At 36.7% G+C, this 14,060-nt stretch overlaps 1 protein-coding gene across 1 annotated transcript in view; it reads left to right on the forward strand.

Moving 5' to 3' along the window:
• fibcd1b (fibrinogen C domain containing 1b) overlaps window positions 1–14,060 on the forward strand; it is a 100,465-nt gene that overhangs the window by 40,787 nt on the left and 45,618 nt on the right. The window contains exons 2-5 of the mRNA XM_047809013.1: window positions 1–49; window positions 4,412–4,891; window positions 11,187–11,346; window positions 12,391–12,527. The exon at window positions 1–49 is cut by the window's left edge and continues 35 nt beyond it. Of these exons, the coding sequence (XP_047664969.1) occupies window positions 1–49; window positions 4,412–4,891; window positions 11,187–11,346; window positions 12,391–12,527 (826 nt within the window). The remainder of the gene's footprint in view (window positions 50–4,411; window positions 4,892–11,186; window positions 11,347–12,390; window positions 12,528–14,060) is intronic.

Below are 14,060 nucleotides of genomic sequence, written 5' to 3' on the forward strand. Positions count from 1 at the left end.
CAAACACCGCTGGTCTGACTCAGACACTGTCAGGCAAACTGCTCCCAAGGTAAGGGCTACAACATCGAAAAAACTCACACCATGAATCCATGCACATCTGTCTGTCTGTCTGTCTGTCTGTCTGTCTGTCTGTCTGTCTGTCTGTCTGTCTGTCTGTCTGTCTGTCTGTCTGTCTGTCTCAGAGTCTCAGACCCAAGGAAATAAAATAAGCTACTACATCTGAATGCAAGGCAGTCACATGGCCTTTAAAGATTTCAATTGCATTTTGTGGTATTAGCCAAAGCCACATGCAAAACTGTGCCAGTCATAAAACACATCATTTAAAATTCCATTCACATAAATTTAAAATAGACATCAGACTGTTTTTATTTATCTTCATTTACACATTTACATACATTTAGTTTTGACAGCTGATCTCAACCAATAATAATAATAATAATAATAATAATAATAATAATAATAATAATAATAATAATAATAGGGGGTCACGGTGGCTTAGTCGTTAGCACATTTGCCTCACATCTCCAGGGTTGGGGGTTCGATTCCCACCTCCGCCTTGTGTGTGTGGAGTTTGCATGTTCTCTGGGTACTCCGGTTTCCTCCCCCGGTCCAAAGACATGCATGGTAGGTTGATTGGCATCTCTGGAAAATTGTCCGTAGTGCGTGAGTGTGTGAGTGAATGAGAGTGTGTGTGTGCCCTGCGATGGGTTGGCACTCCGTCCAGGGTGTATCCTGCCTTGATGCCCGATGACGCCTGAGATAGGCACAGGCTCCCCGTGACTCGAGAAGTTCGGATAAGCGGTAGAAAATGAATGAATGAATGAATGAATGAATGAATAATAATAATAATAATAATAATAATAATAATAATAATAATAATAATAATAATAAATGATATAATATTTTGCACTGGAGCTGATATTTTCAGCCTATATCCCCGATGGTATATACATTACGAAACTGAATAACCAGGAGAGAGAGCTTTTTTAAATGGATTTTCATGAAGTATTCTTTCTGGTTTCCCAGAACCTCTGTTCAGTTTTCAGTACAGGCTATAAAAACCAATCAAACTTGCAGGCAGTTAAGCTTTGTCCATTAGCATAGACCAAGTGGCCAGTGTAGCTAATAGTTATTCATTGGTAAGAACTTCTGCTTCATTCACACCCACGTATGAGATACATTTACTTAACACCGTGCAATTAGCATAATGTTTGAAGACCAGGAAAAAAGGCAGCATGGCACTTAAACACACACACACACATACACTGATTTGAAAGGTGACGACAGAGTGACTTTAATTTGCTGCTATTAGCTGAAATGTGAGGAACATGGAAAGGTAGAGTGTGTTAATTGTGTGTGGTGTGTGCTGGTGGGAGTAGTTAGTGAACCCGCTCTATAATCTATTTACAAAGCGCACAATACTGTACATTGTATTGATATATACAGTACTTGTTTACAACAAGTTTCTTACCCTGTTTACTTTACTACCCACAATTAATCCTTTGTTTCCTGCCTTTGGTCACTGTTGACTTTTCATCAAAAAAAAAATGATAGCAGATTTTCTTTCAATATGAGACCCACTGCCAAGCTATCACTGTGTTGGGCCCTTGAGCAAGGCCCTCAACCCTTACTGCTCCAAGAGTGTTGTATCATGGTTGACCCTGCCCTCTGATTCCAACTTCCAGAGTTGGGATATGTGGAAAAAATAATTTTACTGTACTGTAATGTATATGTGGAAAAAATAAAGGTTTCTGTTCTATTCCAGAAAAATGGCCAAAAAATGGAATTTGCATATTCTTTGTTGTGTCCTTGTTCATCGTTGAGGGTCACACTACTTTTTGTAGGGTCACACTACTTTTTGTAGTTTTTTTTAACAAGTATTATTCGTTTAAGCTACTAGGTTGAACAATTTCATACTGACTGGGAGTGATTTTCACCCATTCTTCTTTCCAGATTTTCTCCTGGTTTTTCAGGTTGGTTGTATATTTAATCTTCAATGGGATTTATAGCAAGTTTTGACTAAAGAAAGTTATCTTGTAATATCATTCTTTTCTCCTTAAGTTTTAACAAAAGAAGCCAAGGTTCTGGAGGATAACTCTTACTCTTGTGTTTTCGCATGGTTCTTTTGAGCAAAGGTTTCTTTCTTCTCTAACCACCCTACAACTACAGTCCTTAATTGTTCAGAGATCTTGAAATCGTAGCCTGGTGAACTCTCTCATTGTCACTGCTGACCTCATTGAGGTTTCCTTTACCATTGACCGTCTTTAATTTTAAGGAGGGGCTTGGTCTAGATAGTGTTTGGGTGGTGTGATTCAACTTCCACTTCCTTATTGATCCAACAGTACTTACTGGGATGTCCAACCTCTTAGATATAATCTTACACTCAACTCCTAAGGTATGAAATTGTATCACGTTATCTTTAGCTTCCTTAGAATGCTCCCAAATCTTTAGTTTTTACTTCTTGCCTACTGATACAGACACTCTCTTTAATGATAATTAAAGTGACGATAGCAAGGAAAACTCCCTAAGATGATTTAAATAATTAACCTTTAAACCAACTGGACTCAAGAAGCAACCAATCCTGATTTGGAAGAAAAACTGGAATCTGTGTTAATATTTTTTTTCAATTCTTTCCTAATTTTCTTTCACCCGCTTCTTAGGGGAAGTGAACATTCCAGAAATATTCCACTGAATTCCTGGAAAGTTGAATACTTTTGCGATGAACTGTTGAAATATATCCTTGTATACAGAGTGGCCTGTTATAGGAACACCTGAAAACCTGCACATTCATGCATTTATCCAATTTAGACAGCTTGAAGGTTTAAAAACAGACCAGTTTGTTTATCCAATCTTCAACTGTCCCATACTTTACACAGGGCCATGTTCTTGGCTAATAGGACTAGAACCTGATGTAGTTTTCTGCTGTCATGTTCTGTGTTCTGAGCTGTTTTCATGCTCAAGGTAAAAATAAAAGATAAAGTTATTGGAGCTCTTATAGTCTTTCTGTCAGCTTGAACCAGTCTGTTCATTCTCCTCTGTCTTTTCTCATAAAAAGTGGCTCTGCCTGCTTTTCATTCGAGTTATTTATTTATTTATTTACTCTCTGTAAATTCTGTCTAAAAACCAACGCATTCACCAATGGTGATCACATTTCATATCTGTTATCTGATGTGAACATTAACTGTCCTATATCTGCATGATGATCCATTGTGTTGCTTTCACATGATCGGCTGGTTGTGTAATTGTTCGCATTAAAGGGTTTGGAAAGTGTTACAATTTGATACCTGTAAAACTTTTGATGCATTACTGTATGCGTCACATCGAGACAAAGCTGCTGGGTAGCATCTGGAAGAGGAAGCGGAAAAGAGAATGGATTGATGCTTGGTGCACTCTTTCTCTCTTTCTCTTTCTTCTCTTGTCAAGCTGCACTAACCTTAATTGCCTTCATGGGCTTTTTAAGTCACTCCGGGACTTGGGAAATGGTTATGGTGATTATTATAAAGGTTTTTATGTTGGGTCTAATGCTCAGCCATGCATCTTCTGTCCTTTATGCCTTTCCTGGTCCAATATGTCCATCACTTCCATATTGTTTTCTTTCCTGTCCTCCATCACTTTTATCTCTATCACCAATTCTTGATATTCTATACATAATGATTGGCAATTCCACCTCACCTTGAACCTCCCACATAGTGTCTGCTTCCCTGGCTCTCTTTTATTTCTCATATATATATATATATATATATATATATATATATATATATATATATATATATATATATATATATATATATATATATATATACACGCACACATATATAATTTATCTGCTTAATTTGATATTTATTCTGACTAGTTGGCTTATCCATATTGGCACATGACATATGCCATAAAAATATGGTGTAGTGTTATGTGTGGGACAAGGATATAAAATATCTGGTTACAGAAAAGGTATTCACCAGACTACATTATAAAATGGACTATTCATCATAAAATGTGGGATATATTACATAAGGTATAGTGCAAGTGAACATTTCTTAAACACACCGATAACATTTGAGAATTTTAGCAATGGCCCTAAACAAGCATGAACCTTTAGGTCTAGTGTATGAGAGCAGTCTAACACAGCTTTTGTTTTGTTGTATGATAATACAAGTCTTTATTTATCATGTAAAGCTACAGTTTTAAGTTATTATAAAGTTTCATTTATTGTGCTTTTATAAAAAAAAATTTTCTCTTTTATAAAAATTGCATCATTAAGACATTACCTTATTTTATTGAAGCAAATGATATACTGTATTTTGTGTTTTGACACAACTTGAGCATCTATTTATGGGTTGAAGTTGGTACTGTGTAAGTGTTGTATGCATGTTGGGCAGCTTTTTCTTATATTTTTATCTCTCTCTCTCTGCAGAGGATGAGCTGCAGTTATCTGCTTTGCACCATCCTTCTTTTTGTGGCTGTCCTGCTCGCCATTACAGTAACTGGCACCATTCTCTTCTTGAACCACTCCCAATCTCCGGCTATTTCTGACGGCCCACCACATATCACCACCAATCAAGACGAGGCCAATGCCTTGGTAACTGTGGAGCGGGGTGATGGCTCACGCATCAACATTTTTATTGACCCAAACTGCCCTGATTACAACAGCAATTTCCTGCGATTGGAAGGAGTGCAGACATCGCTACTCCACTCACTTACCGATCACGACTCAGACCTAAAGTCAGTCAAAGGCCAGGACCGTGCGCTGTTGGTCAACCTTGCAGAAGAAGTTGCAAAGCTCTCAGCACATGCCGGCCAACTGAAGATGGACTACGAGTCTTTGAGGAGAGGGCAAAGCAACTTGGCACAGGATCTTAACACGCTACAAACTGAACAAGGGAAACTTATACAGGTACACAGTTCTAACATGTTCTAACAAATATACAATAAATATATACTGTACATATACCTCTAATGATTAATGAGATTGAAGTATACAGACTTTTTTCAGATCCTCAATGTTCTTAGTTTCTCTCTTGTGGATACTCATTTTTAGCTCAACAGTGAAGTTTTTTATTGGGATTAATGGTAATCGATTAGGATTTCAAAAGGCTGTACAGTAAAAAGCTTTTTGTTCTAGAACAATTTTTGTGTTGATTTGGATGCATGTCTTGGATCATTGTCTTGCTGGAATATCAAAGCACAAACAACTTATAGTTTCTTGGCTGAAGCAATCAGATTTTATTCATCAAGTCCATGTACAGTATCCTAACAGAACTCCCACGATCTGTATTCGCTAGGATACGGCTACTTTACATTAACTTTAGTTACAGTAAAGTCTGATATAAGTCATCCTTCAAAACAGTGTTATTTGGCAAAATAAAAAACATATAACCACAGAGAATGTCAGAAATATGGTTACTATGGTGAGTATATGTAAAGGATATGTCCTAAAACCACACTGGTGCTGCATGTACGTATAATGTATGTTTGTAGGCTAACCTAGAATTCCGCCTTGGTTCAAATGATAAAAAGCCAATAGGAGTTTTCCATTGCCTTTTCTATTATTGCAAAGAATAAGCTCTATAACAAACAAAAGTTTATGACTCTTACATGTTTTTTTAATCATGATTATCTTTACGAATCAAAACAACTTAATAAATTATCTACACCACAGTCACTTGACTTCATCACCATCGTTTATTCGATATATAAATCCCCTTTTTGATTCTAATCTTGTATCCATTCAGTATGATTATAATATATGCTAAACCCTGTAGTTACATGCCGTGTTTCTTTTTTTACTAAACTCTAATCATTGGATTTGCAAGGTGATGTGCTACCTAATGTTACCTAAAACGCTGTCTTAAGTGGATTAACAACACTTTAAACACCCAGTTTAATCTGTGCTAATCCTAAAATTTAGGATTAACACTAAGTGCCTCTTATTTGAGTTTCTGACAAGCTGTGACCCACTAACACTGCTGCGTTCACATAACACACAGCCAAGAAATAATAAGAGAGTTATTAATCACTATACATCAGCTCTTTAACAGTGGAAGATGTACAATATCACAGCCTGAATACATTTTTTGATCTTTTCTTTTTAAGACCCGAGTCTGTTGGTCAGTATCCAGATTCTCTGATACAGTTTGTATAACTTTGTCCTGCAAATTTAAAATTTGTTGCTTTGACTATTGTTTCTTCAGTAACACATGAATATGTGGTCTGCCTCTATTTTTGGCAATGTCAGCAAGCAGCGATGTGTTGTACATGCCGTGGGCAGCTACTGGAAGTCGGTAGAGGGAACACAGTAATAGAGCAGAGTGCAATGACTTTTGTAGAAGGAAAATTATAAACAAGTTCAAACAAGACAATCCTGTTTTCTGATCACCTGACCTCTGCCTGTTGTGTAACCCTGAATCTGCCTAATGCTTTGAATTTGTTGAATTGTTTCACATTAAAGCCAAATAACTTGCAGTTGCATCCATCTCAGCCTCTTTACCTGACAAAATACAGGTAAAGGCGTCTGATTTGTGCACAAGAACCATATGTTTAAAAGAAAATTGACATTCTCCTGCAACGCCACGCCCATTATCATACAGCAACACCTTCAGATCACCATATATGGTAAAAATAATAGTTCCCTAAAGTACATTTCCACTGTTATTTTCGGGTGCTGGTTTTTGGGAATCTAATACAATGCAGTGTGAGTAATATGAATGTACATAAAATGTGTCGTAGTTATTTGAGAAATGCCAATACCATCTATAATTTTCTTTAAAATGTGCTTATAGCCAAAAGCCCTATGATAGAGATTAACTAAGGCTGCACTGGGCAAACGAAATCAACTGATGATCCACTGTACACAATACTGCATGAGCTAAATCTTCGAACAAGGCATTATCCCAGTCGATCTTTAAATGTGCCTTTTATATGATTTTACTTTACATTCCGTCTGTGTTATCTGTCTGTGAGCACCGAAATCAATAATTACTCTCTTAGTTACTGTATGCTGTGACTGGAAGTACATTATATAGAAATTCTGCATAGCTTACCTGTTCTTGCTTACACATAGCAATGGGTGTGTGGAAATATGCATATAAACAACACTTTTAGTGAGTCTATAATTTTACTATGTAGACACTATAGACTTTGTTCTTGGTTGAAATAAAGTCCAACAGCTGAAACTTGATTAAGACCAAGCATTGTTTTTCCAAACTTCATCTATCCAGCGTCAGTGAGTTGGTCTCACTACAGAGTCTAGTCTATAATAGTATCACATTATAGTCTACAGTCTCCCAACGTCAACAACTAAGAGTCTATAGATTCCTCTTGGCTGACAGGAATTGAACCTGATGTGATCTTCTGCTGTGATCCATCCACCTCAAGGCTTAATGCGTTGTGCATTCTGAAATGTTTTTTGATTGTTTATTGATAGACTTTCTTTCAGCTTGCCCTGGCCTGGCTGTTCTCCTCTGACCTCTCTCATCAACAAGGCATTTCTACTCACAGAGCTGCTGTTGACGTGATGGTTTGATTTTTCATGCCATTCTGTGTAAACTGTTATGATGGGTGTGTGTGAAAATCCCAGATCAGCATTTCAGCCACATGGTTGGCAGATTGGACAAGAAAGTGCAATTGTGCAAAAGTAAATGTGGCTGGTGTGTGTTTCTTTATTTATTCAAACATTCATTCAATCTTACCTCTAGTATTAGAACTGTGTGTACGTGTGTTTTAACTCTAATTTAAGACCAGAAGAAGCAGCTCATTTGTTATTTTAAATTAAAAAGCACGTTTTCTTTTTCAAATGGGGCAGACTTCTATTTTTACAGACCTGTGTGTGTGTGTGTGTGTGTGTGTGTGTGTGTGTGTGTGTGTGTGTGTGTGTGTGTGTGTGTGTGTGTGTGTGTGTGTGTGTTTGTGTGTGTGTGTGTGTGTGTGTGTGTGTGTGTGTGTGTGTGTGTGTGTGTGTGTGTGTGTGTGTGTGTGTGTGTGTGTGAGCACGTGTGTGCGTGTGCGAAAAGTATGTTCCATATAAAGGCACAGATTTTGAATGTGTTCTTTTCTCACACACCTTTTGTACTCTTTTTTTGTACTTTTTGTTTATAACTCACTCATTTACATTGTTCAGCAGACTGATGGGCTGAATTCTCTGCAGGATCTGATAAATGCACATGCTTGACAGTGCCAAGCAAATACACTGTTAATAGTTCTTTTTATAAATTAACAAAATGGGCATTAAATAAAGAGAAGAGAAATGTGAATCAATGTGACTTTTGTAGATAGAGGCTGCTTCAGATCCTTCTGTCTCTTCATGCAATCCCAGACAGAATTGATGATGTATAGTTCAAAGCTCTGTAGGGGCCAAACATCACTTCGAGGACTCCTTGTACTTCTCTATACTGAAGATAGTTCTTTAATGACATTGGCATTAGATCCTGTCATTGTCCTGTTGCATGCTGCTTTATTTGTGTAGCACTTTTTACAATTCACATTGTCTAAAAGCAGCTTAACATTAGTATAGAAACAATAAAAATTGTAAAGTTTAAAATTAAGTTATTACTTATCTCAAACTTTTATCCCAAATGAGCAAGTCTGAGGTGATGGTGGTGAGGAAAATCTCCCTGCGATGATCTGAGGAAGAAACCCTGAGAGGAAACAGGCACAGACGGGAACCTAATCCTCATTTGGGTGACACTGGACAATAAATAATGTAAATGTTATTAATAATGTCCGTTCTACAACAGTTTGTGTGTGGAATTGTGCAACCAAGAGCTCATGAGGAACTAACACGTCAGCATCATTTGAGCTCATTAGAGACTTCACACTTATTTCTTCATGTCGAAGTCTTTGAATGTTTACTGATAAAGACCCAGAGCACAAAGCTGACCAACACAATGGCAGTTCAAAGACGACAAGCCAGTCTCCAAGTGGTTCTATCTACAGCAAATCCCATGAGTTGTTGGCTGTCCATGCAGATCTATCCCAGCAGAATGTGCCAACAAAACAAATGTACAGTTTTGGCTGTAAAGGATTCTTATGTCCATGGAATGAAGAAACCAAGGAGTCAGGATTGATGAAGTAGGTCCGGAAGAATAAGCAATGAGACAAGGAACTCAGAATAATGGGAGCTCAGGAGTGGCATGTATAGCTCGACAGAGAAAGAGCGAGAGAAATCTAGGTATCACGTGGTGGTTAAAGACAAAGTACATTATGTGCAAAGAGCAGACAGGGACTATCTATGACAACATAACTGAAAGGTTAGAGTCTGAAGGTGACAGACATGAGGGCTTCCTGGGACATAAAGCATCCAATCACTCCACAGTGAGCAAACCTGAGAGACTTGCAAGGGTGGTAACGTGACAGCATCCAAACATCCCAATTTACCAAAAACTCTATGCCCATGAACTTCCAAATCTGCTCCTTTACCTAAGAAAAACTTCTCAAAAAAATGCTAGACTAAAGAAATGTGTTTTCAGCCTGAACTTATACTGTACATGGGACATTTGTCCAGTCTCCAGCCATGTGGAGAAGGACATGCAGTGTGCTCGACTGCAAAAAGATGTATCCCATATTCTATCATTCTTTTTACAAAGGGTTTATGCCCAACATTCTTCATATTTGCAGTACGTTCTCTACATTTTTTTATTTTCACATAGCAATGTATTTGTTAAATGTATATGTTAAAATCCTTGTATTCTGCAATGATAAAAACAATCAATCAACCTGTGTGTAAGCCTAATATATACACACCAGAGATGCACAAAATGGTCAAATGAAATTTTGAAGGCTGGGAGCAATTTATAAAATTGTATACATTGATGCATTTGACCATTTATTTCTATTAGAATGATTTATGTTTGCTTATACTATTCGATTGGGAATTTTAGATTGTTTTGTTTATTTTTATTGAGTTTTTGCTTGTTTTTTAAGCTACAGTAGTATAAGTTGGGTTGACTATGTTGTCTAGTTTATTGGACACTTCTTTGAGTCAACTCAGGGTCTTCATTTGTACATGCTAGTTATTTTATGCTAAATTGTGCTTTGAAATGTCCTGATTTTATTGCCATTAATAGGACAATCAATAAATGCTGTACCTTTTTTGTATCACATCACACATTCTAACGCTCTTACAGAGTTACAAGATGATTGTTCTGAGTCTGGAAATGTCTGTAGGATGTGAAGGTACTAGATTGATGAGAAAAGTGGGAGAAGACTGTGAAACAATTTTTTTGCTTCATAAGGAATCATATTTTTAAAAATAAGGGGTGCTCTGGCAGGCCAAGGTAGAAGAATGACACACTTACTCACTGGGGTTAGACGTTGAGAGTTACTGCAAAGAGCTTGTGTAAGTAAGCCCACAATCTCTTTCATGATAAATCCCAGGCATGGCAGTTTAATTAGTGTCAACATTCTCTAAATATGCGACGTTGCCTGAAAACGCTCTTGTAAAGATCAAGGGAGAGTCTCCATTGAGAATGACTTCTGTGGGTACATCAGATTAACTCACTGTATCCATCTTTATAGTGAAGACCTCTGTGTAAAAATGAGCAAAGTTTAAGGTTTGACAGAGTTTAATAGGTTCAATAGAGTTAAACTCGCTTAAAATGCAAGTCTTTTCATTCGTTGTCGTGGCACTGCATGGCAGACTAACATGAGTAGAATGTTAAAATGTCAGAAAACATTACAAAACAACACATTAGTTAGAAATCTAATATAAACACATCCAAGCACAAAGAGAAATGGACTGTACAGTACATCGGCGATGTCATGAGATACTGCTTTGATGGCATAAGTCATGATAAATTAACTGTAAACAATGTTTAAATAATAATGTTACATATATATATATATATATATATATATATATATATATATAATATATATATATATATATATATATATATATATATATATATATATGTAAACATTTACCTTCTTGATTTTTCCCTGTTTCTTTTCTTTTTTTTTTTTTCTTTTTTTTTTTTTGGGGTGATGGATATTCATTGCTTCCTTCCTTGATAATGCCAGTCTGTTCTTTTGTTATTTTCTGTGACTATTGTATTCTATGATAAAGCACATGCATCCTTTTATCACACATTGCAGGTATAAAAACTCAGAATTCTCTTGGGAAACCAATAAAACCTGTTCTCTTTATAGGCTAAACCTGATTTTGTGTGTTTTTGTCTGTGTGTATTTTGCAGCTGCTTTCAGAGAGCCAGCTTAACATGGTGAAGGTGGTGAACTCGATCAGTGATGCCTTGAACTCCATGCAGAAGGAGAATGGAGGTTTGAAGGCTCGTGTAAAGGCTGATCTGCAAAGAGCCCCAGTCAGAGGATCTCGTATCAAAGGCTGCGCTAACGGTATTGTTTTGTCCGTGACAGACATTGCATTGGTGTTTCATCATCGATTTTGATTTGTTTGTCTGTTGTTTATTATGTATTTTTATGTATTTAACCTACTATATATATATATATATATATATATATATATATATATATATATATATATATATATATATATATATATATTTTTTTTTTTTTTTTTTTTTTTTTTTTTTTTTTTCTAAGAATCATACCAGCAAGAGATGTAAATATGGTTTGGCCCAAAAGAGTAATAATAATAAAAATATTTAAATGAATCCTGAATATAATCCTGAAATTAGTGTTATTGGAATTATATATACAATAATAATTTTATACATTTTACCTAAATTATACATATTGTTTTTTTTATATATATATATGAATTTGGAGAACAGATTAGAGATCTCGAAAACTGTACAGAAATCTCTTTTCAGTTAAACTCTTCTATAATGCTTATACTTATGTGATGAGACGTTGAATATTCCCACAATGCACCACAGGCATTTTAGGTCACATTTTAATATCACGAGTGCCACATTGCAATCTCGTCAGCCTCATAAATTCACTTTCATCAAGTGAAAATTAACGCAGCAATCTGGAAAGCAGAAAATCTGAGCATGATTTCATGGAAAATTAATTCTAAAATGTTTTTTCTGTCATTGTATCACCATTAGCTTGATATCTGTAAAGCTCTAAAATATTTTATTTTTTTTTTATACAAACAGGCAGGGATCTGTTTTTTGCTTCCAAAAAGTGTAGCCTTGATGAAGGTGTCATCTCCTCTGCAGAGTTTTATGATGGAAATAATGTAAAAATTCGTATTTTTTGTTTGAACTGTAATTTCAGGAGACAGCTACACATGATGTGGTCTTTAAATGGAGATACATTTCACAAGTAAAAAATTTGAAAGATGGATCCAATTTTCCCTAAGTGATCTTGGCTCCATCTCTCTCTCTCTCTCTCTCTCTCTCTCTCTCTCTCTCTCTCTCTCTCTCTCTCTCTCTCTCTCTCTCTCTCTCTCTCTCTCTCTCTCACTCTCAGGTTCCCGTCCTCGTGACTGCAGTGATATACATGCAAGTGGTCAGCGGGAAAACGGTGTATATTCAGTGTTTCCCACTCATTACCCTGCAGGATTTCAGGTCTACTGTGATATGAGCACGGATGGAGGGGGCTGGACTGTGAGTCTCGCTCACACACATACAAACATCACATATACTGGCATACACACTCCTTCACCCATTATATTTGGCATACATAAGACATACAGTACTGGAACACAAAAACTACTCAACAATTAGTCAGGGTTTTTGAGCAATGAGTGGGGGAACGAGAGCGAGCGAGAGCGAAAGAGAGAGAGAGAGAGACTTGACTTTTACACACCTCTTTAATTACAAAAAGTAAGTCAGAACTTAATTTCATATGGTAGCAATTCAAAAGATCAACTCAAAAATCTAAAGACTGTATCGTTTCAGATAAGACTTATTTATCCTTTAGCTTAGCATTTGGAAGTACTCTGTACACTTAAAAAAGTGTCACGGGTCTCTAGTGCGTTACGGATGTTGAAACACTCTTCTCTGGAAGCTAAGTTAAAACTGCCTGCTGGCAACTCCTAGAAAGACGTCTTTGATAGATGGCAAAAGCCAGCAGGTAGATGAACTATTCCAGTTGTTTTACTTAGATAAAGTTCAACGACATCAGCAGTCTCTTCATCAATGATGAGTTTAACTTCCATACTATATGGTTAGACCAGAGAAGGCCTATAGAGTTTTGCAGGAACAACAGGAAACATGTTTCTCATGAGATTTGTAAAGCCAGTCCAAATGTACAGCAGAAATTGAACCAGTGCTTACTTTTACCCAGGTGTATTTCTCTATGAGAAAGAAAGAGGGACGAGTGAGATGGTATAGAAAGTAATTACAAGTACACTTATTTTGCTTTCCTTTCATTAGCCCTTCTTTATTAGACAACTTTCCTCACTCTGTAATTGCAGTGATTTGCTTTTTTTTAAGATGAAAGCATTTCTGTTGTAAGAATTCTTTATAATTCACCATTCACATTTTCTGTCATTTTTACTCGGTGTGATGGTCAGTGTTGTTAACAGACACATGAGTGGTAGACCGGCGTGGGTTCATGTCTTTATGGGTTCATGGGTTCATATTCATGTCTTTATTCAAGCGTTTATGGCCTTCATTTCCGTGTTCATAATACCTGAGATTCTCAGGACTCACATACATCGTGTAAGAATTATCTTTGTGCACTCTGGTAAATCTAAAAACATGTAGACTTGATGTTTGAAAGAGAGAACATGTTTGAATGCTGCAATTTTGCACCCAAGTGGCTTCATTTTAACAGGGCTTGAGATTTTTCTCTTTAGTGATGGCGTCATTAGAGGCAAAAGACAGAACATTGGAAATAGTAATTCTGGTAGCTTGGGTGGTCAGTAACATGAGCTCCTCTTAACGATATTCTGTCCACAGTTACTGTAGCTCATTATCCAGCGATTCACTTTTAAGAAAGACAATATTTGCTTTTTTCATGCACGAGGCCGACAGCATGTTCTCGAACCCTACGCGCTCTCCTACAACCACAAGCAGCTCTCCCACAGTAACATCAGGCTCCAGCACACAACTGCACCCATTACAGAAGGAGAGAGCTGAGCAGGAGCACACACATACACGCACATCAAACTATTTTAACTTTTAACAACAATA

This window comes from Tachysurus fulvidraco, chromosome 26 (assembly GCF_022655615.1).
Source record: "Tachysurus fulvidraco isolate hzauxx_2018 chromosome 26, HZAU_PFXX_2.0, whole genome shotgun sequence".
Taxonomy (NCBI): Eukaryota; Metazoa; Chordata; class Actinopteri; order Siluriformes; family Bagridae; genus Tachysurus; species Tachysurus fulvidraco.